This window comes from Lathyrus oleraceus, chromosome 2, assembly GCF_024323335.1.
Source record: "Lathyrus oleraceus cultivar Zhongwan6 chromosome 2, CAAS_Psat_ZW6_1.0, whole genome shotgun sequence".
Taxonomy (NCBI): Eukaryota; Viridiplantae; Streptophyta; class Magnoliopsida; order Fabales; family Fabaceae; genus Lathyrus; species Lathyrus oleraceus.
Window position 1 is genome coordinate 346,205,418 of NC_066580.1, and position 22,159 is coordinate 346,227,576.

Consider the following 22,159-nt stretch of genomic DNA (forward strand, 5'->3'; position numbering starts at 1 on the left):
GAATGTAATTTAGTCAAAGTAGGGGACTAGTTTTAAGACATGCTCTTTGTAAGGAATGAGCTTATGATCTCTAGTATCCCAATCTCCTTTGACTTGGCTGATTACCAAGACTAAATCTCCCCAGACTTCCAGGATTTTGATCCTAAGATCGATAGCAGCTTCAATACCAAAGATACAAGCCTCATATTTGGTCACATTGTTTGTACACTAGAAACATAATCTGGCGGTGAAGGGGAGGTGGAAATCAGTCGGGGAAGTGATTACTACCCCCACGCCATTGCCACGAGCATTAGAAGCTTCATCAAAAACCAAGGTCCATCGAGATCTAGGCTCGGGTCCTTCCTCGGGACCGGGGATGTTGCAATCCCTAATCAACATGATATCCTCGTCGTGGAATTCAAAACGTATAGACTGGTAGTCCTCCAATGGCTGTTGTGCAAGATAATAGGACAATACACTCCCTTTGATGGCCTTTTGAGTGACATGTTTGATATCGTACTCGGTTAAAGCCATTTGCCATCGGGCTACTTTACCGGTTAGAGCCGGCTTCTCAAAGATGTACTTGACAAGATCCATCTTAGAGATCAACAATGTTGTATGAGTGAGCATGTATTGCCTTAAACGTTTGGCAGCCCATGCTAGTGCGCAACAAGTCTTTTCAAGCATCGAATACCTGCTCTCGTAATTAGTGAACTTCTTGATCAAGTAGTATATTGCATGCTCTTTTCTACCAGTCTCGCCATGTTGGCTGAGGGCACATCCCATAGATCCTTCGAGCACGGGGAGATACATAATTAATGGTCTACCAGGTACATGAGACATTAACACAGGAGGTTCTTGCAAATACTCCTTTATTTTCTCAAATGCGTCTTGGCAATCATCATTCCAAATGATGGCTTGATCCTTTCGAAGAAATTTGAAGATTGGATCACAAGTGGCAGTAAGGTGAGATATGAACCTAGCAATGTGTTAGACTATGGCACGAATCTAGAAGGGGGGGTTGAATAGATCCCAATTAAAAACTTGAGTCGGCGCTACCAATTTAAAAGAAAATTGGTTGTAAAAATTGTTTTAAGTCTGGAAGCAGCCGAGGAAAATTTTAGTCTAAAACGAACCGTTATTGGAAAACCGGATATGCGTTAAGCTAATGGAGTAGAGATAAAATGAAATACTAATTACTACACTATTTGCACACTCAATTGATATATTTCACTAACTAGCAAGCCTAGTTCCAATGATCCAAAATACCAAGTTAAACTGAGTGCAAACTTAAGACAACTTTGGCTTATGCAAATTCACAAACACTTGGTGTGCATACACTCCAAGAGATATTTGAGTTGAGTAAGTAGTTCAATTTTATCTAGTACAATAAACTATTGTACTTTGTATTCAAACAGCAGTTTTAGTTTCTTACTCAACTTATATCAAAGTTTGGTAAAATTGCTTAAACTAAAATCACTTAATTTTTAAGCTGAAAATCACTTATGCAGAAAATTAAAGAAGACAAAGATTTGATGAGGCAGTTCCCCCGCCGTCCTCGCTTCGGGGTACGTCTGCCCTCAATTCTAAAAATAGAATTGAGATGATTAATTAGATATCACCTGTGAAATTTAACCGTTTATACAAGGATTGCAAAGCTTGTAAACAACAGAACTTTCAATGTGTTGAATGATGCTTCCTATCCTTGCTCCTTGATTCAAGATGAATCAAGACCTTCGATCGTTGATGCTAGACCTCCGATTCCAGCCCCTTTGTTGAAGAATCTTCCGTTCTTCAAACCCTCGGCCCGGCTGATCTCAAACACAACGAGTCGAACCCGAATCCTTCACTTCAATGTCACCGAATCCGCTACTAGACTGATGAAGACTTCCTCTTCTCAATCACCTTCGCTCGGCTGAATATTGATGAAGCGATTCGTGCAAAAACCCCCAAACACAAATCCGTATTGGAGGACAAAACCCTAACGGTTTTATTCAAGAAAGAACCTGCCACAAGCTTCAACTCGAACCGGATTCTTCGATCACAGCTTCGAACCTTATCACCTTTAATCGATCACGAACGACATCAAAAGTAATTATGTGCAGTTGATGTGTTGTGAAATGTTGAAGATGAAGATGATGAGTCTTGGACACCTTTTTCACTCTTTCTTGTTTCCTTGAACACTTGAACTCAGATTAGCAAATGTTGGTTAATAAAAGTGTTTTAACTTCTATATATAGTAACTGACAAAACCAATTAAAAATAACAGAATTTCAAACAGTGGAAATAACTCAGAAAACTGAGTTTACGCACGAGCGGTCGACCATAGGTCGGCGTGCGCTGAGCCGTGAGTGATGCGCCGACCCCTATGGTCGACCCATGGTTCCATGCGCTGACCCAGGATAACTTCATTAAGCCATGCGCTGACATCTGGTCGACTCAAGGAATTTTTGCGCTAACCCGTGAGTTTAGCGCCGACCCTTATGGTCGATGCAAAGAGGCATGCGCTGACCAATCTCAGTTCTGCTGAGCTTTGCGCTGACCCGTGAGCTTTGAGCTGACCCCTATGGTCGACTCAAGGCCTTCAAATCTGCATAAAACTGTGTTTTGTGATTTTCATGCATTTCGTCATGATCACACTTTGTCCACATATGTTTTTGATCATTATAATAGGTTTAGACAAACGTAGAAAAGGATATGGTGGGTAATGTGTTTCATTTGTTTGTAGACATGCATGATGGTCTATTGTCATCATCGAAACTTGCGATCGTATGTTGTCTGACTCTTTGTCTTTACACAATGTAGTTCAACCTACCTAGGAATCCTCAGACTTCCTTCTCGGCTTTGGGTGCAAGCATAACTTGTATGGCCTTTACTTTCTCGGGATCTACTTCAATGCCACGTTGGCTGACGATAAAACCTAGCAGTTTGCCGAATCTTACCCCAAATGTACATTTGATGGGATTAAGTCTCAATTTGAACTTCCCCAGCCTCTCAAACAGCTTTTCTAGATTGACAAGGTGTTCCTCTTTGGTTTGATACTTGGCTATCATGTCGTCGACGTAGACCTCAATCTCTTTGTGGATCATATCGTGAAAGAGAGTGACCATGGCTCGTTGGTATGTGGCGCCAACGTTCATCAATCCAAAAGGCATCACCTTGTAACAAAAGGTGCCCCATGGTGTTATGAAAGTGGTTTTCTCCATATCTTCTTGAGCCATGTGGATCTGGTTATAACCGGAGAAACCATCCATAAAAGAGAAAATAGAGAATTGATCAATATTGTCTACTAGCACGTCAATGTGTGGTAGTGGAAAGTCATCTTTGGGAATTTCTCTATTTAGATCTCTATAATTTATGCACATTCTCACTTTGCCATCCTTCTTAGGTACAAGCACAATGTTAGTAATCCATTGAGGATAATTGGAGACTGCTAGGAAGTCGGCGTTGAGCCGTTTTTGTACCTCCTCCTTGATTTTAACAGCCATATCGGGACGGGTCCTTCGTAGCTTTTGCTTTACTGGAGGGCATTCTTTTTTAGAGGAAGATGGTGGACCACAATGTTGGTATCGAGGCCGGGCATGTCTTGGTATGACCATGAAAACACATATTTGTACTCCTTCAAGAGTTCGATCAATTTGGCCTTTACCTCGTCTTGTAGAGCAGAGCCAACTCGGACTTCTTTTCTTCCTCGTCTATCCCAAGGTTGATTACTTCCATTGATTCTTCGTGTGGCTAGATGAATTTTTCCTCTTGTTTGAGCAGCCTTGCCAATTCTTCAGGGAGTTCGGCCTCTTCTTCACACTCTTCATCGGCTTGATTAATCGGGTTGTCAAAGTGAGACTGTAGCAGAATTATCATTGGTGGTTGTCGAGGATGATCTGCATGATTTAAGGTTCACCACTTTTATTGATTTAAAAGAAATCGTGATTTGAAAAAAAAACTAATAAAATTGCCATTTTGAAAAAAGGTGAAATAAATGAAAGACAAGGATCTCAAAATTGATTGCGAACATGAACCTTTTTCATTAATGATTAATAAGGAAATTTGATGAGGCCCTACAAATGGTTTCCCCATGCGTTGGGCTTGACATGGGTTCTTTTGATAAAAAGGAAGGACAACAACATTGGGAATTACATTTTAATCAGGGTCACTTTAGGTATTTCAATCTCGGTCCATTTGGTGGCCCCCTTTCCATCAGACTTTGTGAAGATCAATCTCGCATCTTCTTCTTCGTCTTATTCCACGACACAAATACGATTATCATCAAGGTAACCGGCGCTAGAGAAGTTTTGAGATAACGGGAGCATGGATCCCTTTGTAGCTATCGGCGCGGGTTTCTTCAAATTCTGGGAGTTGTATCCTAAACCGGTACGGTCCTTATTGGCAGAAAGTTCAAGCAATCTTCCCCATCCTTGGGGGTATCCATCCTTTATGATGGTCAGGTTATCCTTAGGAGATGCCATTGGAGATTCAACATCCTTTGATTCATCCTTTGTTGGGCAAACCATTTCAACATTGATAACTTCAAATGATTGGAACGGGACTTCCCTTATCTCCCTTTCTCCTTCAACGTATCAGAAAGATGCAAGGTGACTTACCACAATGTCCTCCTCACCCTCAACAACAATTAGTTTATCATCAACTAAGAATTTCAATTTTTGGTGGAGCGTTAAAGTGACTGCACCAGAAAAATGGATCCAAGGCCTTCCAAGCAGACAAGTGTAGGCTGGATAGATGTCCATTATGAAGAAAGTGATAAGGAAAGTATGGGGACCAATCTTCATAGGAAAATTTACCTCACCGATTACATTCCTCCTAGTCCTATCAAATACTCTTACTATAAGCTCACTCGACTTCATGACAAGTCCTTCAACAGTTAGCTTAGCAAAAGAGCTCTTAGGCATAACATTGAGGGAAGACCCAGTGTCTATCAAAACTCTTGATAGGACTGTGTCCACACACTCAATAGAAATATGGAGAGACTTGTTATGATTCCTCCCCTCGACGGGAAGCTCTTCATCACTAAACACCAAGCTTAAGCTAGTAGCGATATTGTTAACTACCCCTTCAAACTGACAAACTGAGATCTCTTGCGGTCCATGAGATGTCCTAAGAAATTTTACCAAAGCATCCCTATGGGCCTCCGAGCACATTAATAAAGACAACATCGAGATCTTCGAGGGTGTCTGGTTAAGCTTATCAAGTACTTGATAACCGCTCTTCTTGATAATGCATAAGAACTCGCCTACTTCATTGGATGGTGCAGGGTTTTGTCTTTGCTGAGCTCCATCAATTTGTTTTCCTTTGTCTGAAGTTGAAGGATTGATAGTTCCAATTGGAATGGGCGTTGGTGCAAATATCCTTCCGCTTCTCGTAATTCCGCCAGTGCCAGTGATATTGATCATTGGATCACTAGACTTCAACGACTCTTCTTGAATCTTCTGACCATGAATGTAGACTGAGGTGTCATACATCCATGGAACTACCTTGGTGTCAACATACGGGAATGTGGCGGGAACTATTATTATGATTGGAGTAACAGGATTTGTTGACATAGTTAACTGATAGAAATCATATGGAATTTGTAGAGGAGGGTCTTTTTCGTATGGTATCTTAAGGGTAGACACATCTTCTTTTATGGACGGGTAGTCTACCACCAAAATCCCTTGGCCCATTAATTGTTGTATGACGGACTTCAATGTTCTACATTGTTGCGGGTTAATCAGATAGTGTTCACAGTCATTACTACAAATGGGAAATGCATTATACCTCATTAAAGTATTTTTGATCTTGATGAGTGGTGTTTTTAACTCGTCCACACAGGACATCAATCTCCTTCCATTGTCAGCTTCCATCATATTCACGACTGCATTGTTATGAGGGGGCATCAGGTTGTTATTTACATTCGGCCCCTTGGGGGAGAACGTGATTGCCTTAGAATCAATAAGATCTTGAACCTTGTACTTTAATGCTTTACAATTCTCGATCGAATACCTAGGAGCGCCAGAATGAAACTCACAGCGGGAATTTGCATCACAATTGGGAGGAAGAACCGCTGGTGCGAGTCCTAACTCCCTTATTTGTACAAGTGATCCCCTCAATAAATATGGTAGAATATGGCTATACGGCATAAGAAATGTGTCAAATCTTCTATCGGGTCTTTGCATCCTTTGTTGTGGTTGTTGTTGATACTATTGTTGCTGACGTTGCGGTTGTTATTGATAACGTTATTGTTGTGGTTGTTGGTAGCATTGATGTTGTTGAGTTGGTTTAACGGGAGCTATGGAGGCTACTTGGGTATAAGAGGCATTTCTTGTTCGAATGATAGAGGTGGCATTGGTCCCGCCTTCTCGTTTTTTACCTTAGGGAACAAAAGGTTTCTTTGATGCACTGGAAGTACTGACAGACTTCTGGATATTTCCCATTTTAATTGTATTTTCTATTCTTTCACCGGCTAAGAACAACTCAGAAAAGCCTGAAGAGGTGCTCCCTACCATTCTATCAAGGTATGGACCTTGCAAGTTTCCCATAAACATGTCGACCTATTCTCTTTCTAGTAATGGGGGTTGTACCCTAGCAGCTAATTCCCTCCATCATTGGGCATACTCTTTGAAGGACTCCTCAGACCTCCGAGTCAGATTTTGCAACTGCGTGCGATTAGGTGCCATAATAGTGTTGTACTGATAGTGCTCGAGGAATGCCTCAACCATTTCCCTCCATATGTATATATGGTTGCCCTCAAGTGCATATACCAATCCAAAGATGCCCCATTGAGGGAATCTTGGAAAAATACATTAAAAGTTGATCATCGCTGGAATAAGAAGCCATCGTTCGGCAGTATGCCCTAATGTGAGTCATATGGTCGCTATTTCCCTTATATTTTTCAAAGTCTGGAACTTTTAACTTGGCTGGAATGATGACCCCAGGTACCAGGCACATTTCTGCTGCATCAAGGCCCAAAACATCAGTGTTCACCATTGCCTTGAGCTTTTCCTCGATAGCCTTTACCTTCCTCTCCACCTCGTTGGTTGCTAAACCAAAGGCGTCATCCTTAGAAGCAACCTTTGGGCTGAAGAATGCATCGTGTTGGTCGTCTATCTCAAAAACATGAGGACGAGGATTTCCGTTTGGAACACCACCAGGTGCATTAATGTTAATTGGAGGATCAACTTGAGGAACTGTAGTTGGATTCTTAACCATTGGAGGGGTAAGAGGATTGGTAGTGTTGGCACATTGATTCATTTCTTCTTGCATCTTTTCCATGACCTCTTGGCCTCTTGCGACTACTTGAATAGTCTCCATGAACTGCCGCATTTAGGATCGCACCTGGGATACTTCCTCTTGAATGACAACTTGGTTCTCTTGGAGTTGCTCTATGATAGCTTGTCAATGTCTTCATGTATTGTACCGGAAAGTCAGCTTTAGAGACTGGTTCTGGTCAGAAAAAAAAGGTTGGATGGATGAGTTTTTTATGTTTTTGTGTTTCGAAAGATGCAAATGATGCATGAATGTTTTTTTTCGTTTTATGTTAAAGCAAAGCTCTTTTAGTTATTCGTGTTTATTCATTGCAAAAACTACTTGGCGATTCATGTTCACAATGATAAATAAAGGAAAACACAATAGAGAAAATCACAAAGCTTATTCATTCATCCTTTGAAGGGGAAATAGATTGCAATACATAGGAGTTGCAAAATACAAGTAACAAAAGCAAATAAACCAACTAGATATCCAACCTAAAAGTGACCCCTTGAGATTTACAGAGAGCCTCAATGTCAGTGATGAGTTTGGCCATCGTCCTCTTGCAGAACTTGACGAAGTGGTAGACCTCTTCGGGGGTGTTATCTGGGCACATGATCAGGTCCACCTCCTTCAACTTGTTGGGAAAGTCTTGAAAGGCATAATTAGTTAATACCGTCATGTTAGTGTACTTGTCCCTCCATTCTTCGTAAAGGGCTTGGAGATTATGGATGATTTCATCCCTTTGAGAAATAGGAGCTTCGAATCCATGGCGACGCTCCTCCCAATGTCTACAGTTGTTTTACAACTCTACATAGGCTTGGTCATAGATTCCCTTCTTCAAGTTTTTGATTTGCTCGCAAGCTCGTCCAAGGTTGAACTACTCACACATGAAGCTTCGGTGAATGTTTTCTTTCTCTAGTTGTTCCTTGGCTATAAAGTCCTTATACTCTTTTAGAGTGGTCCTTAATTCGAGAATATGGACCTCATAATCTTCCCTCGCTTCCTTCTTCATGGCATTAGACCTCTCGACAGTATTTTCAAGGTTCTTAATGATTCAGGACGCTCGATTCAACTCGTCACTACAGAAGTGTACCTCAGAATTAGCTCCTTGTAGATCTCCACCAACCCAAACTCTTTGTCCCTCGACTAATCGGAGCCTCTTCTTGCTATCTTGAAATTTCTCACAAACTTGCTTACCCTTATCCTCCAAGACGTGGTTACGTTCCTTGGCACGATTGAGTTGGAGTCTAATTGAGTATTTTCCAACTCAAGCTCTTTGATTTGGATGGCAAGTTTGTCCATGTCCTCTTGTAGGATAGGCTCAGGCTCGGGCATCAACGGAAATGAAGAAGGATCAAACAGAAACAACATCTTAACAACCCTAGCCCTCTCTTTTACCCACACATAGTAAGGTTCCTTGGATAGGATGTTTTTCTTACCCCATTCATGTTCAATACGGATTATGCTTGTCCAAGCTTTTCTCACTCTTTTCACATTTGAATTAAGAGGATCCACGGTATTGATGACAAATGAAATGAAATCTCTTTCCTCGGGAGGACTCGTCATGGCGTACCCTTGTTGTCTCTTGAGTATAACAGGGTTGTAGTTAATGCAACCTTACGTTCCTATTAAGGGCACGTTAGAGAACTCACCACATCTTGCGATGACGTCCTTTGTATCCCACCCTCTCTTATACCATAGAATTGAGTTAGCTGAGAGAGATGCGAACCTTTGCGGAAATGTTAGTTTGTTTTCAGTAAAGGGTCCACTTTGAGGTATGCGGGCCCTCATCCAAAGATGTAACATAGGAGCGCAACAGAGGAAAATACCTCCCTTATTCTCATTCCTTGTATGAAAGGTATGGTAGAAGTCGGTAAGTAAAATGGGCACCGGATTCTTTGTTAGAAAAACTTCAACTACTAAATGATCCATGAACTTGTCCACAGTTTGGAAGAGGACAATTTCATGAATGAAAAGTGCCAAGGTTGCACTACAGAAGTCGGGTCTTCCTTTTTTATCATTTCCCAAGCATGGGCTTCTAGGAACTTTTGGGTTAAACCTTTGACGGATCCTTTAACGCTCCAACTTTCCACTAGCTTGTTGGCTTTGATACCTAAGGTGAGTGAGAGCTCGGTTAAACAAAAGCCTTCTTCCAACTTCGGGAAAGGGTTGTACTCTTTGATTGGTCGATTGAGGAGTCTCTCGAGGTCTTCCAAGGTTGGAGAGATTTGGAAGTCGGGGAAAGTGAAGCATCTTAAAGGGACGTCATAATATTGGGACGTTATAGTGATGGCACCATAGTCAACCTTCTCGGTTAGAATATCTATGATGTTCCCAAAATTAGCTCTAAACTTGTTGTCCTTCATAGCTACGACCTTTGAGCAGAGGACCTTCAATGAACAGATGTCGGGACTCTTGAAGCGGAAAGTAGAGGTGTTTTTCCTTGTTGAAGTATCCATGATTGTGTCAGAAAATAGTCTTGTATTTCTGCGTTCGAACAAACAAAAATTTTAAGAGTTTTTCTTATTATTTTGATGATGAATGAATGTATGAACGAATGATTGGTTTATTATTTCAACAGGATTTTAGGCATGGGTTCATGGTTTTTGACCATCGTGACAAAGCATGGAGTTAATACTGACTGCTTAGTAAACCAAGGTTCTCGCTTTGTGTGATCTAAGGCTTTTGGAAAATTGGGTGTAAGACACTGGCCATAGAGTCATGGACTTCCTTGATTGTCAGTCGCTTATGTTAATTTACTTTCCAGGCGACTGCTCCATCAAAGTCATCTACTCTAAGTGAGATCTTCGTATCGACCCTTACGAGGAAGGTACCTCGGTGGCCTATACTACGCGACCATCGGTCTAGGCTAACCATAGTTTAAAGGTTCTAAAATGGGTCTTAGGGTCATTGAATCTAGTAAAAGAAAATATGCTTATGCCGAAAGCATGACGATCATCAATCCCCTAAAGAGAATCTACCACTAAGTGAGGTTCTCGTATGGCCCTAACGAGGAAGGCACCTCGCGGACCAATACTACTCAACGTCTCCTATCTCAAGCAAAAAAAAGTCTCAGACTCGGGTGGAGAACCTTTCGCACAAGGTTTTTGTTTGCAATCATTATTGCTTCCAAAATTTCTTCGTCATAGAGCCAATGTTTCGGACCAATAGGCAAACAAAGAAAATATGTACAGGTTAGCAACAAGAGAAATATATACAGAAACAACCCAAACTAGGCTAGACTTACTTAGGGAATTTTGGTGTCCCCAGTAGAGTCGCCAACTGTTGCTACTGGGATTTCACGATAACGAAACCAGGACTAAAGAGATACCAAAGAGAGGCAAAATCATAAAAGTCGCCACCAAATTTTATTTAGTTTACCTCTATCGGAGTGGAGAGGGGAAATAGTCGATAAAACCCTCGGAAAGGAGACGCGCATGGGAAGCGCTAAAAGAGAATAAGGAATTGATCTCGCAACCTAGATTTGGGTTCGGAAGCCAGTTACACGAGGGAAAGATATTAGCACTCTTCACGTCCATGGTACTCCATGGGAACCATTTAAGTTGTTTTACACACATGGGGATTTATCTATCATTGTTTTATTTTCAAAAGAGTGTGTGTGAAAATAGGGGGTGTTTTTGTTATTATAGTGCTCTCCAAGGATTGAGGCCCTTGTGCCTACATATCACTCATTCAGGGATGAGGAATCAGAGCTCTGTAGTTCGGAGTAGAAAATATTGATGTGTTGGTTGATTTTACCTTTGAGAAAAGGGTTTTCAGGATGATGCCCTAAGGCACACAAAAATGAGTTTGATGAGTTGTGTTTTTTTTACCTTGAATAGGGTCTTATGAAATAATGTTTGTGATTGTATTGTACTAAAGTCTATGGGTGGAGGTGATTATTCTAGACAACAAGGCAAGCGTCTTGCATCCAAAATAATCAGAGTAAGGGTAAAAATGCTCCATTCTTACTCATTCTCAACCACTTAAGGCTCGTGGCGCACAATAACAATCATAATTATTAAGTGTTTTGAATTTGACTATGAAAATGCCACTTGACATTGAATCAAGGGTTTGTTTTATTTGATTATGGATTTTGGCTTATGCAACATGAATGCAAAGTAACCAACAAGAAATTAAAGGGTCTTATTGTAAGGTATCCCAAGAGAAAGCCTTTTGTGTGCAAAAGTTACCTAAGCTAAACAAAGGATAATGGTTTTACAAACATGTCCCCCTAAGATGGTACCATGATTCTATTCTTACAACATGCATGTAAGTTACAGACGAAAATACAAGGTTTATAAAGTATCACAAAAAGTAAATGAAGGCCTCCAAGCAAAGGTCCTAAATGGAATCCTCTAAGTCCAAGTTGATTAAGAGTGGAGTGAATATTTTTGGTCTTATCATTTTATCATGTTTTTGTTGTTTTTAATGTATGATGACAATAAAATAAATAACAAGTAAATAAATATGCATGATGAGTTTGTACAATGATGATGATAATGAGTACTTGAATGTAAATTACAAGGTAATGACATAAAAGTAAATCACAAGATAAAGAATGACAATATTACAATAATAATGGTTAGTGAATATAAATGACACAAAATAAACCATAAGTTAATGGTAACAAAATCACAATAACAAAGGTTAATGATGAACAAAGTTAGTGAAGTAAAATGAGTGGTTAGTAATATGTACAAAATGAACATTTTTTAGGATTATTTTTCATAGGTCAAAAAGACTCAAAATATGACACATTAAGGAATACCTTATCATTGATGCAAAGTATTGAAGATGATTAAAAAATCAACTAACAATAGATTTGTAACAAATAAAGTTATGCAACCCTAAGTCCATTTATCAATATTTTTTTAAAAAAGAATATGATTTGTTCTCTTCCTTTTATTTTTACTCTTTTTTATTTAGCAAGATAATAAGGTAGTAAATAAATTAGCTTAATGTAAATGATATAGTTAGATAACAATAAACATAAACATAAAACACTTGAAATAAAGTGAACAATTAAATAAATTGCAAGAAACAAAAGTGCAATAATATAAATGTTAGAAGTTAGTAGTTAATGAACATAAACATAAAGTAAATGAAATAAAATGAATAATAAAATACATTGCAAGGAATTAAAGTGCAATAATATAAATGTTAGGAGTTAGTAGTTAGTAGTTAGTAATAATAATAAAATGGATTATCAAGTAAATGTAAAAACATGGTTTCATCTATGCATCAAATGACTCGAATATGGTTGAAATAAAGGCAATCTATCAATGCCTCAAAGTATCATGAATGATCTATTGATCAACCATTAATAGGTTTGAAACATTGAGAATTTAATCAACTCTAAACAACCATGGTCATGATCTAATAGACCTCATCAACCAAACAAATACAACAACAAGTCCACGATAAGAGAAAATGATAACAAAAATAAAGCAAGACTAGAAAATGTGAGTAAAAAGGTTGTAAGAGCAAGAAAACTAAAAAAAAGTGTGTAAACCAAAGTTAACCATTTTTTGCAAGCTTGAATCTAAACTCTCTCAAAAGATCAACCAAGAACAAACAACCATTTTTCAACACAAAACAGAACCAAAAAGCTAACAAAGTTTAAGCTAAAAACATTACCCAAAGATGTTAAAAAACTAGGTTGAAAGAGTGTTGAGCTTGAATGTGAAGCAAAGGGGTTTGGGATGAAAGTATTTAGGATAGAAGCTTAGTGAAAGGGTTTATTTGTGAGTGTTAGAGAGTGAGAAGTTTTGGAAAAAATGTGAAAGAGGACAAAAAAGTTTGTGGGGTGACTTTTTGGGAGAGAATTTTTTTTTTGACCTAGGTTTGGAGAGGAGTGTGAATGGTACTTGGACATAACTTTTGGGGACTAGGAAGCATGAAAAATGAGGGGAAATAGTACCTCTATTTATAGGGAAAGTAAGTGGAAAAGGGTGTAAACCAAAATGCACTCTATGTAAAAAACAAAGTTATTGTTGCTATCCTCGCAGGTGTAATCGATTACCCTGATTGGTGTAATCGATTACAAGCACTAAAAATGGCCTGGAAACCTGATTTTTTCCCAGTAATCGATTACCAAGGTTGGTGTAATCGATTACAAGCACCAAAAATGGCTGGGAGCCTGATTTTTAGCCAGTTAAACGATTACCATGGTTGGTGTAATCGATTACACTGTCCAAAAAATGAATTTTTGCTGTTTTGGAGGTGTTTTCTCAGGTATGAACGCCATGCCTTGAGCCCGTGCAACATGCCTTTGGTTTTGGGTGTTAGTGCAAGTATGGTGATGACGTGATGAATGTATGTAGGGGTAAAAGGGACATGGATCAGATGAAGGTTGTATGGGAGTAGGGTGATGGATTGAAAGCAAGTTGTATGAGGGTAGGGTGAATTTTGGGGTATGACAGTGTTCCTCTTCTGTACAAGTGGTTAATTTCTCACTTGCCTCAGACACCTGCTTTCATGGAGAACCGACAATGTCTACGGTATTCTCAGAGACTTATATCTCTCACTAATGGTGATATTGTATGGTATGATTCTGCATTGGGTGGTTTGGACATTATTTATAGTTGTGGTGAATTCTAAAATGTACCCCTTTATTGGTACACAAGGAGGAATCAACTACAACCCTGCATTGGCCCGTCGTCAACTTGGGCTCCCCTTGAGAGATAAACCTAATAACACTCAGTTAGAAGGTCTATTTTATCAGAAGGGTAAAGATCCCCAACTTTTGAAGAAAAGGATGCTAAATGCTTGGCATAACATGCATAGGAAAGGAAGATCTGAGCTTGGTCCATGCAATTGTGTAGCTTTGGAAGCTTACACTATTTGAGTAAAAAAGAGAGATTTGGAGCTGAAGATGTCGTACGCTTGTGAAATACCTATGTCTGTGTTTATGGCTGAGCCATCAACTCTCCCTAACCAAGATTAGAGGAGTTGGAAGACGCACTTGCCAAGATGAAGCAAGAGAGAGAGAGAGAGAGAGATGTGGGAAGAGCGGTTCCATGCTTTGAGTCGAAAGCATGAAGAGTTGCAACTTGAGTCTAAGGAAAAAGATGCACTTATTGATATTCTTTAAGACCGTGTAGTCAAGAGACAGAGGGACACAGATGCTTTATCATCCTCTAGCATGCCTCAACCTTCCGGTGCTTGGAAAAAGATTTTTGATCATCTGAAGGAAGTATGCACCCATAGCCAGATCATTTGACGCAGTTGCTAGGGATCCTTAGGATGATAGTTCCCTTTTCTCTTGTATTTGTATTTTGGTTTCTGAAATTGTACTCAGTGTAATGCTTCCAAACTTTTGTGAATAAAAAGAGATTTTATGATTAATCAAATTGTTATTATTGTTATTATTTGAATATATATTTTCAAATAGGACTTCATATTTTCATTGAAATTAAAAACAATCAAAACATTTCATTTCATGCATCATTTGCATAACAAGTTTCTTTCGCCAAATGTCTTATCAATTCTTTTTCTGTACATCAGCTAAGATGACTCACCGACATAATACTCGCGCTAATCAACCAAAGAGAATGGATCACTTAGAGCAAGATAACAGAGTGTTGAAGGATGAGATCACCAGACTTACGACATTAATGGATGTTGTCATTGCTGCCCAGAATCAGTCATCACCATCTCCTGCAACCCCTCCTCCTCAGAGGACCGTCATTTCTAAGATTGGTTCTTCAATCGTTCCATTTGTCTTTTCCAGTTAATCCATTCTTGCTATGTCTGCTCGATTCCCTTGGGTAAAGCCACCAAATTTTATGCCAGAAGGGTATACACCCACATTTATTCTCTGCCGACATCTAGCTTGGTCATGCCAGTGTCACCTCCTGTTGTTCACACTCTTCCTCGTGTTGAGGACACCATCTACCATTTTGAGCCGTCTGAAGGTCCAAATGTCTATGAAAAGATGGATGAAATGAAAGATGAATTCCTTGAGCTTCGCAGAGAGTTGAAGACTCTGAGAGGGAAAGATTTGTTTGGGAAGAGTGCTGTTGAACTCTGCTTAGTCCCTAATGTCAAGATTCCGGTGAATTTCAAGGTCCCAGACTTTTAAAAGTACAAAGGGAATACTTTCCCGTTAAGCCATCTTGTTATGTATGCCAGGAAAATGTCTACTAAGACTGATAATGATCAGTTGTTGATTCACTATTTCCAAGACAGTTTAATTAGAGCTTCCTAGAGGTGGTACATGGGTTTGTACAGTGCAAGTTATAAGAACAAATCTAGTATCTACAATTTATCTCTAAGATTTTGATGATAACTAAGGATGAAACAAAAATGGTACCTTAACAAAATTTATCTAAGTGTGCAGGACTCTAATCAAAGAAGTCAGATAGACATTCATCAGATACATATACTAGTTCAGAATAATCACTTAGAAGATACTCAATAGAAGCCCTGACTCTAATCAAGGAAGCCTACAAAACAAACAAAGAGATCAGACACTCTAAAGCAGAAGAACGCACTCTAGGATCTGAAGCTTTTACACTCTTATGTAATCAATTGGAAGAACCTCTGAAGACAGTCAACTACAACAACTATCTGAAGGGTACACTTGCAGAATAGAGACTCTGATATTTGAACCTTATGATTCTAAATCATATTTCCAAAGACTTAGCTATGAAGACTTCCACTTATTGAAAGAATCTAATTCAGGAAGAAAGTTATAGCGCCTCAAAACTGCTTTGGAAAGAACACAATGATTAATGACTTTAATCATCCATCATTGCCAAAGATTATGTCACTCAACGGTCTTCTCATCACTCCTATATAAAGGATTTAACACTTCACTAAGAAGACAACAGAAACACACGAGAATACAACACTACTTTAATATCTATTATTCATTCTCTCTCTCACACGAGCTATTGCTCTAAAAGTGTGAACATTTCTTTTTGCTCTTACCCTGTGTAATTTATGCTTACCTAGAAGCACTAAGCATTACTGTAATTCTCTTTATTTTTTTATTACTTCTCAAGTGACTTGTGAAGCCTGTAAACTTGAGAGGGCTAAGAGATCTTTATCCTCTTAGACAAACCTTTTTGTAATCTTTCAAGATTAGTGGATTAAGTCCTTATTAAAGGCGAAATCACCTTGGCCGAGTGGACTGGAGTAGCTTTGAATTTCAAGAGAACTAGTACAAAAATTTAGTGTTGATATTATTTGTTTCTGTGTGTGTCTAATTTCCAAAAAGTTTTTATTATCTTTAAAACAATTCAAACCCCCCTTTCTTGTTTTTCTCTACCTTCAATTGGTATCAGAGCTCCAACTTTGTTATTGATTTTCTAATTAAACACTTAACATTGTAGAGAGATCTAGCGTGAGAAAAACACTATGGCCAACACCAATGAAAGAGATAGTTACAATGTTAAACCGCCAATCTTTGATGGAGAAAAATTTGATTACTGGAAAGATAGAATCGAAAGTTTCTTTCTGGGTTATGACGTTGATCTATGGGACATAGTTACTATTGGCTACATACCACTTGTATCTGATGCTGGTATTGCTATTTCCAGAAACAAGATGACAGATGATCAGAAGCGTGACTTCAAGAACCATCACAAAGCTAGAACAATACTGCTGAATGCCATTTCCTACAATGAATATGAAAAAATCACCAACAGGGAAACTGCCAAAGAAATACTTAACTCCCTGAGGATGACTCGTGAAGGAAATTCACAAGTCAAAGAAACAAAGGCTCTAGCTCTAATTCAGAAATATGAAGCTTTCAAGATGGAGGATGATGAAGCTATAGAGGTAATGTTTTCTAGATTTCAAACTTTAATTGCAGGACTCAAGGTTCTGGACAAAGGCTACACTACTGCAGATCATGTTAAAAAGATGGTAAGAAGCCTACCAAAGAAATGGAGACCCATGTGTAAGACCCCAATTTTGACCCTAAGATCCGTCATGCATTTCATCAAAAGCATTAGCATTGGGATCATACCTTGGCATCCTCCTTACCCCTCTTTCATTGGGTTTGTTTTGGGAGAGATCACCAAGCACTTTGTGATTATATCATACTTGTATATTATCATTTCACTAACCAAAATACCAAAAATATGTCTTTGTATCTATATAACGCTTTTGTAGGTAGGGGCATGATCTCCTTGATTCATTGATCACATCTAGGGTTTAAGACCCTCATGAACAAAAAGCACAACCAAGAATTGTTTCAAGAATGGTTATGAACATCATATATGAGTCCCAATGTTCTCTACATGTTATATTGATCCCGTTTTATTCAAGAGTTTGAGGGTGATTTTCCTTGGAAACCCAAGTTTGACTGGGTATCTTGAGTAACTTCTCCAACAAGCTATCTCACCAATTGATCAAACTTCTCAAGGGACACTTCAAATTTCATCATCTAATACATATATGATCCACCATGAGCCAAGAAAGTCAAGAGAATTGGAAGTTAGCAAATCGGTTGATGGTGGTTGGCCAGATGAATTCATCTGATCAAAACTAGGTCTCTCTAGACCCTATCTCCTACAATTTCCACCATATTGTAGCGGGGTATTCGTTACCTTTAGATTTGTTGACTAAATCAAAAGTAAGCATACAATTCGAGTCGCCACCTCACTTTTATTTGTCCAAAGGAAAGGCTAAAAAGCGAACAAAATCCAAGTAAGAAGTTTTATCAAATCAAAAACTAATAAAAATTTCAAAGATCTGGGTAAGGGGGTTGGTTATGAGATGGGAAGGTTTTAAGCCCCCAAAACATCCTTAGTACCCTAAGGGAGCCCTTTTTGCATGTGTGTATTGTAGGTTGGTATTTGTGAAAACATTTATAAACAAGATTGAGGAGATGAGAAGAGAATATACATATTTAAAAATTTGTTGTTTGAATGGATAAACCCATTGCCTACGTACCATCACAAAGGTAGGATCAAAACCTCGTAGTTCGGGGTAAAAATCTCCAAAGATTAGTGAATTGATTTGGTAAAAAGCCTTAAGGTCTTTTGTTATCAAAGGGAGAAAACTCAACCTAAACCAACAATCCACCATGTGAGGAGAGCTTCAACATACTAGTGAGGGATCCACCCTATAATAAGTATGGAAGACTTATAGTCCAATCACTAAGGATAAGGTGAGGTTTACATCAACCACTATGATAACTCAAACCTAATGACTAATGTTTATGAAAAAGTTTTAACAAAGGTGGCCATTGGAACCACAAAAACAACTTGAAGTGAGTTGTATTTACAAATTAGAAGTATTCACAAAATGAGGTCAAAGTTGACTTAAGATTCATTCAAAATAAGTATTAGTGAAAAGAGTTTAAAAAATCAAAGGCATAAGGCCTAGGTTTCTAATTTGAAAACAATATCAATGTTTGCACAAAATGAGTTTGGCTTGGGTTAGAGTGGAGAGAAGAAGAGAAAGGCTAGTCTTAAACATTCAAAGATAAGAGAAGAGATAAAACCCTTAGAGTTCCTTCTCTTGAGATCATAAATATGATTCAAGATGTTCCTTTCCTTTGGACTTAGCAATCACTTAAGAAATCAAACAAATATTATATTCGACCTCCTAAGATCTCCATTTGGCTTGTCTATCTTAACTTGGCTATTCAGGACAATGGTCCTCCTTACTATCTCAAGTTTGGAATCCCTATCCTACAAGAACAAACATCAAAAAGTTCACAATGCAATAAGAGGAATGGACAAAGAATGAGTTTAGATTAGGGGTCCTTTGAAGTCAACTTTTAAGATTTAGCATTCTAAAGGCATGAGGCCTAGTTTGTAACACCCTTCTAAAATACCCCAATAATTAATTAATTCAACAAAATATAAATCAGAGTAGATATGCAATTAAGGGTGTCACACTTGACACTTCACACCATTCACCAAAATAGTTTGTCATGCTCATTATTAATCAAAATAAAATATTGCACAATACGCAGCGGATAGGAATCTAACAACATGCAAACCATGTAACACATTACATGTAAAGTTGTTCAACAACCAAAATGAAAACAAAGTAAACATCCCGTCCCGATGTTACATCTACCAGAGCATGACCCACTAAGGAACTACACTAGACTCCAAGCACTAGCTTCTACTCAATCACTGCTCGTTACCTGAAACATAGTTGTAAGGGTGAGTTCCTCAATCGATATAATAAGCATTATAAAATATCATGTAATGCTAAGTAAATTAACACATTTCATCACCCAAATCAGATTACACATTCAGCAACGACAACATCAACTCAAATCATAATCATACTCAACCCAACACAAAACACACGTATAATATTGGAATACATCCATTCATATTATACGCCATACATATATTATGCAATGAGACTCCATGCATGCGGTACCGACTATTCGTGAACACATAGTTCAACCTCACCGATCAAACCCAGATACGGCTACCAAGCTCACTAGTCCCACTCATTTGAGTCCTAGTGACTCACTCACTAATTCCTCACCATGGGAATTAGCTACCACCCCAAGGGCTATGCTATGCACGCTAAATCACCTAGCATGCAAACATCAACAACAATCCACAATAACTCACTCACTAATTCCTCACCATGGGAATTAGCTACCACCATAAAGGCCATACTATGCACGCTAAATCACCTAGCATGCAACATCAACAACAATCCACAATGGACATATGCTCACACTCTAAGCCATAAACAGTCCATTCACAATTGCATACATAACAGATACATTCACAGTATTATGCATACCATCATACATCATCAGCATATTTATCACAGAATCATATTCATATCATGCCAAATAATAATCACAGTATTAGCACACTCTACTAATACCCCTACTGCTCAAAACAACGGGAAATGATCCCTACTATATCATATACCAATATAGGCCAAACGTCAAATATGTACACAATATTTGAATATCAATTTTCCACTTTCCAAACAGTGTTAACCGGTTAACGCCCTGGGTTAACCGGTTAACGCAACACAGAACACGCTTCCTGGCATATTTTAACAGTGTTAACCGGTTAACGCCCTGGGTTAACCGGTTAACGCAAAACAGATAGCAATTTCTCATAATTCATAACAGTGTTAACCGGTTAACGCCCTGGGTTAACCGGTTAACGCAAGACAGAAAGTTGTTCCTGCGCTAACACGAACAGAATGCAGAATCCCCCGCATTTTTCACCGTCGGAGGACTTCCGGACCTCCGATTTCAATTCCGTAAAAAGCTACACGTCCAGAAATTTACGATTCACCCACATATAGATTCAATTACAGTTTTAACATAACTTATTCATCATCATTTACAGCATTCCTCATCCCAATTAGGGTCAATTCAATGGCTTATTACTACCCATTACATGTTAACCCATAATACCCATTAAACGACGATAAACCCCCCTTACCTGAGTTAATCCGGCAAATCCTTTAGCTTCAAGCTTTTCCCTTCTTCAACCCTTGTTCTCTTGCTCTTCCTCTTTGCCCTTTTCTCACTTTCTGTCGCTTCTCTGGTTTTCACGTGAAAAACCCTTTTTACCAAATGGAACTCTTTATATATATTCCAACTTATTATTCCAATAATAATAATTCCAAATAATATTCCAATAATAATCTAATTATTTAATTAAATTAATAAATATACTATTAACTTAATTTAAATAATTATCATATTTTATCGGGGTGTTACAACTCTCCCCCACTAAAAGAGTTTTCGTCCTCGAAAACATACCTCAAGCGAATAACTCTGGATAAGACTCCTTCATCTGACTCTCAAGTTCCCAAGTCACATTGCCACCTGCTGGTCCTCCCCAAGCTACCTTTACCAAAGCAATCTCTTTACCCCGCAACTGCTTCAACTCTCGATCCTCGATCCTCATAGGTGATGTTTCAACAGTCAGGTTATCTCTCACCTGTACATCATCTACTTGGACCACATGCGACGGATCAGGAATGTACCTCCTCAACTGAGACACATGAAAAACCTCATGCAAATTCGCAAGTGATGGCGGTAAAGCAATACGATAGGCTACCTCCCCTATCCTCTCCAAAATCTGATAAGGACCAATAAATCGAGGTGTCAACTTCTTCGACTTCAAAGCTCGACCAACCCCAGTTATCGGAGTAACACGAAGAAACACATGATCTCCCTCTTGAAACTCAAGTGACTTCCTCCTCTTGTCGTGATAACTCTTCTGACGACTCTGAGCAATCCTCATCTTCTCCTGAATCATCTTAATCTTTTCCGTAGTTTGTTGAACAATCTCCGGTCCAACCATAGCACTCTCACCGGACTCATACCAACATAAAGGTGTCCGACATCTCCTACCATACAAAGCTTCAAACGGTGCCATACCAATGCTCGAATGAAAACTATTGTTGTAGGTAAACTCAATCAAAGGTAAATAGCAATCCCAAGCACCTCCCTTTTCCAAAACACAAGCCCTCAAAAGATCCTCCAGCGACTGAATCGTCCTCTCAGTCTGACCATCAGTCTGCGGATGATATGCAGAACTCAATCTCAGCTTAGTTCCCAAAGCCCTCTACAAACCTTCCCAGAACTTCGATGTAAATCTAGGATCTCTGTCCGAAACAATACTCGACGGAATACCATGCAAACTTACAATTTTTTCAATATACAACTCAGCTAATCTCTCTAACGGATAATCCATTCTGATCGGAATGAAATGAGCCGATTTTGTCAATCTGTCAACAATCACCCAAATAGCTTCAAAATTCTTAATTGTCCTCGGTAAACCAGAAACAAAATCCATACTGATACTATCCCACTTCCACTCTGGAATAGCCAACGGTTGCATTAGCCCAGACGGCTTCTGATGCTCAATCTTTGACTTCTGACAAGTCAAACAAGAATAAACAAAACTCGCAATTTCTCTTTTCATTCCCGGCCACCAAAATAACTTTTTCAAATCATGATACATCTTCG

At 38.8% G+C, this 22,159-nt stretch overlaps 2 protein-coding genes across 2 annotated transcripts; both read right to left on the reverse strand.

Moving 5' to 3' along the window:
* Nucleotides 1–207: 207 nt before the first annotated feature.
* On the reverse strand, nt 208–792 carry LOC127123204 (uncharacterized). The gene has a single exon (XM_051053447.1). It carries the CDS (start codon nt 790–792, stop codon nt 208–210), a length of 585 nt encoding a protein of 194 aa, XP_050909404.1.
* Nucleotides 793–4,556: 3,764 nt separating this feature from the next.
* LOC127123205 (uncharacterized) lies at nt 4,557–6,113 on the reverse strand. The gene has a single exon (XM_051053448.1). It carries the CDS (start codon nt 6,111–6,113, stop codon nt 4,557–4,559), a length of 1,557 nt encoding a protein of 518 aa, XP_050909405.1.
* Between the last annotated feature and the right edge of the window lie 16,046 nt (nt 6,114–22,159).

What these genes read in the sequence shown, in the direction of transcription:
- LOC127123204 (XM_051053447.1), bottom strand. Translation starts at nt 792, where the DNA reads ATGTATCTCCCCGTGCTCGAAGGATCTATGGGATGTGCCCTCAGCCAA.
- LOC127123205 (XM_051053448.1), bottom strand. Translation starts at nt 6,113, where the DNA reads ATGCCGTATAGCCATATTCTACCATATTTATTGAGGGGATCACTTGTA.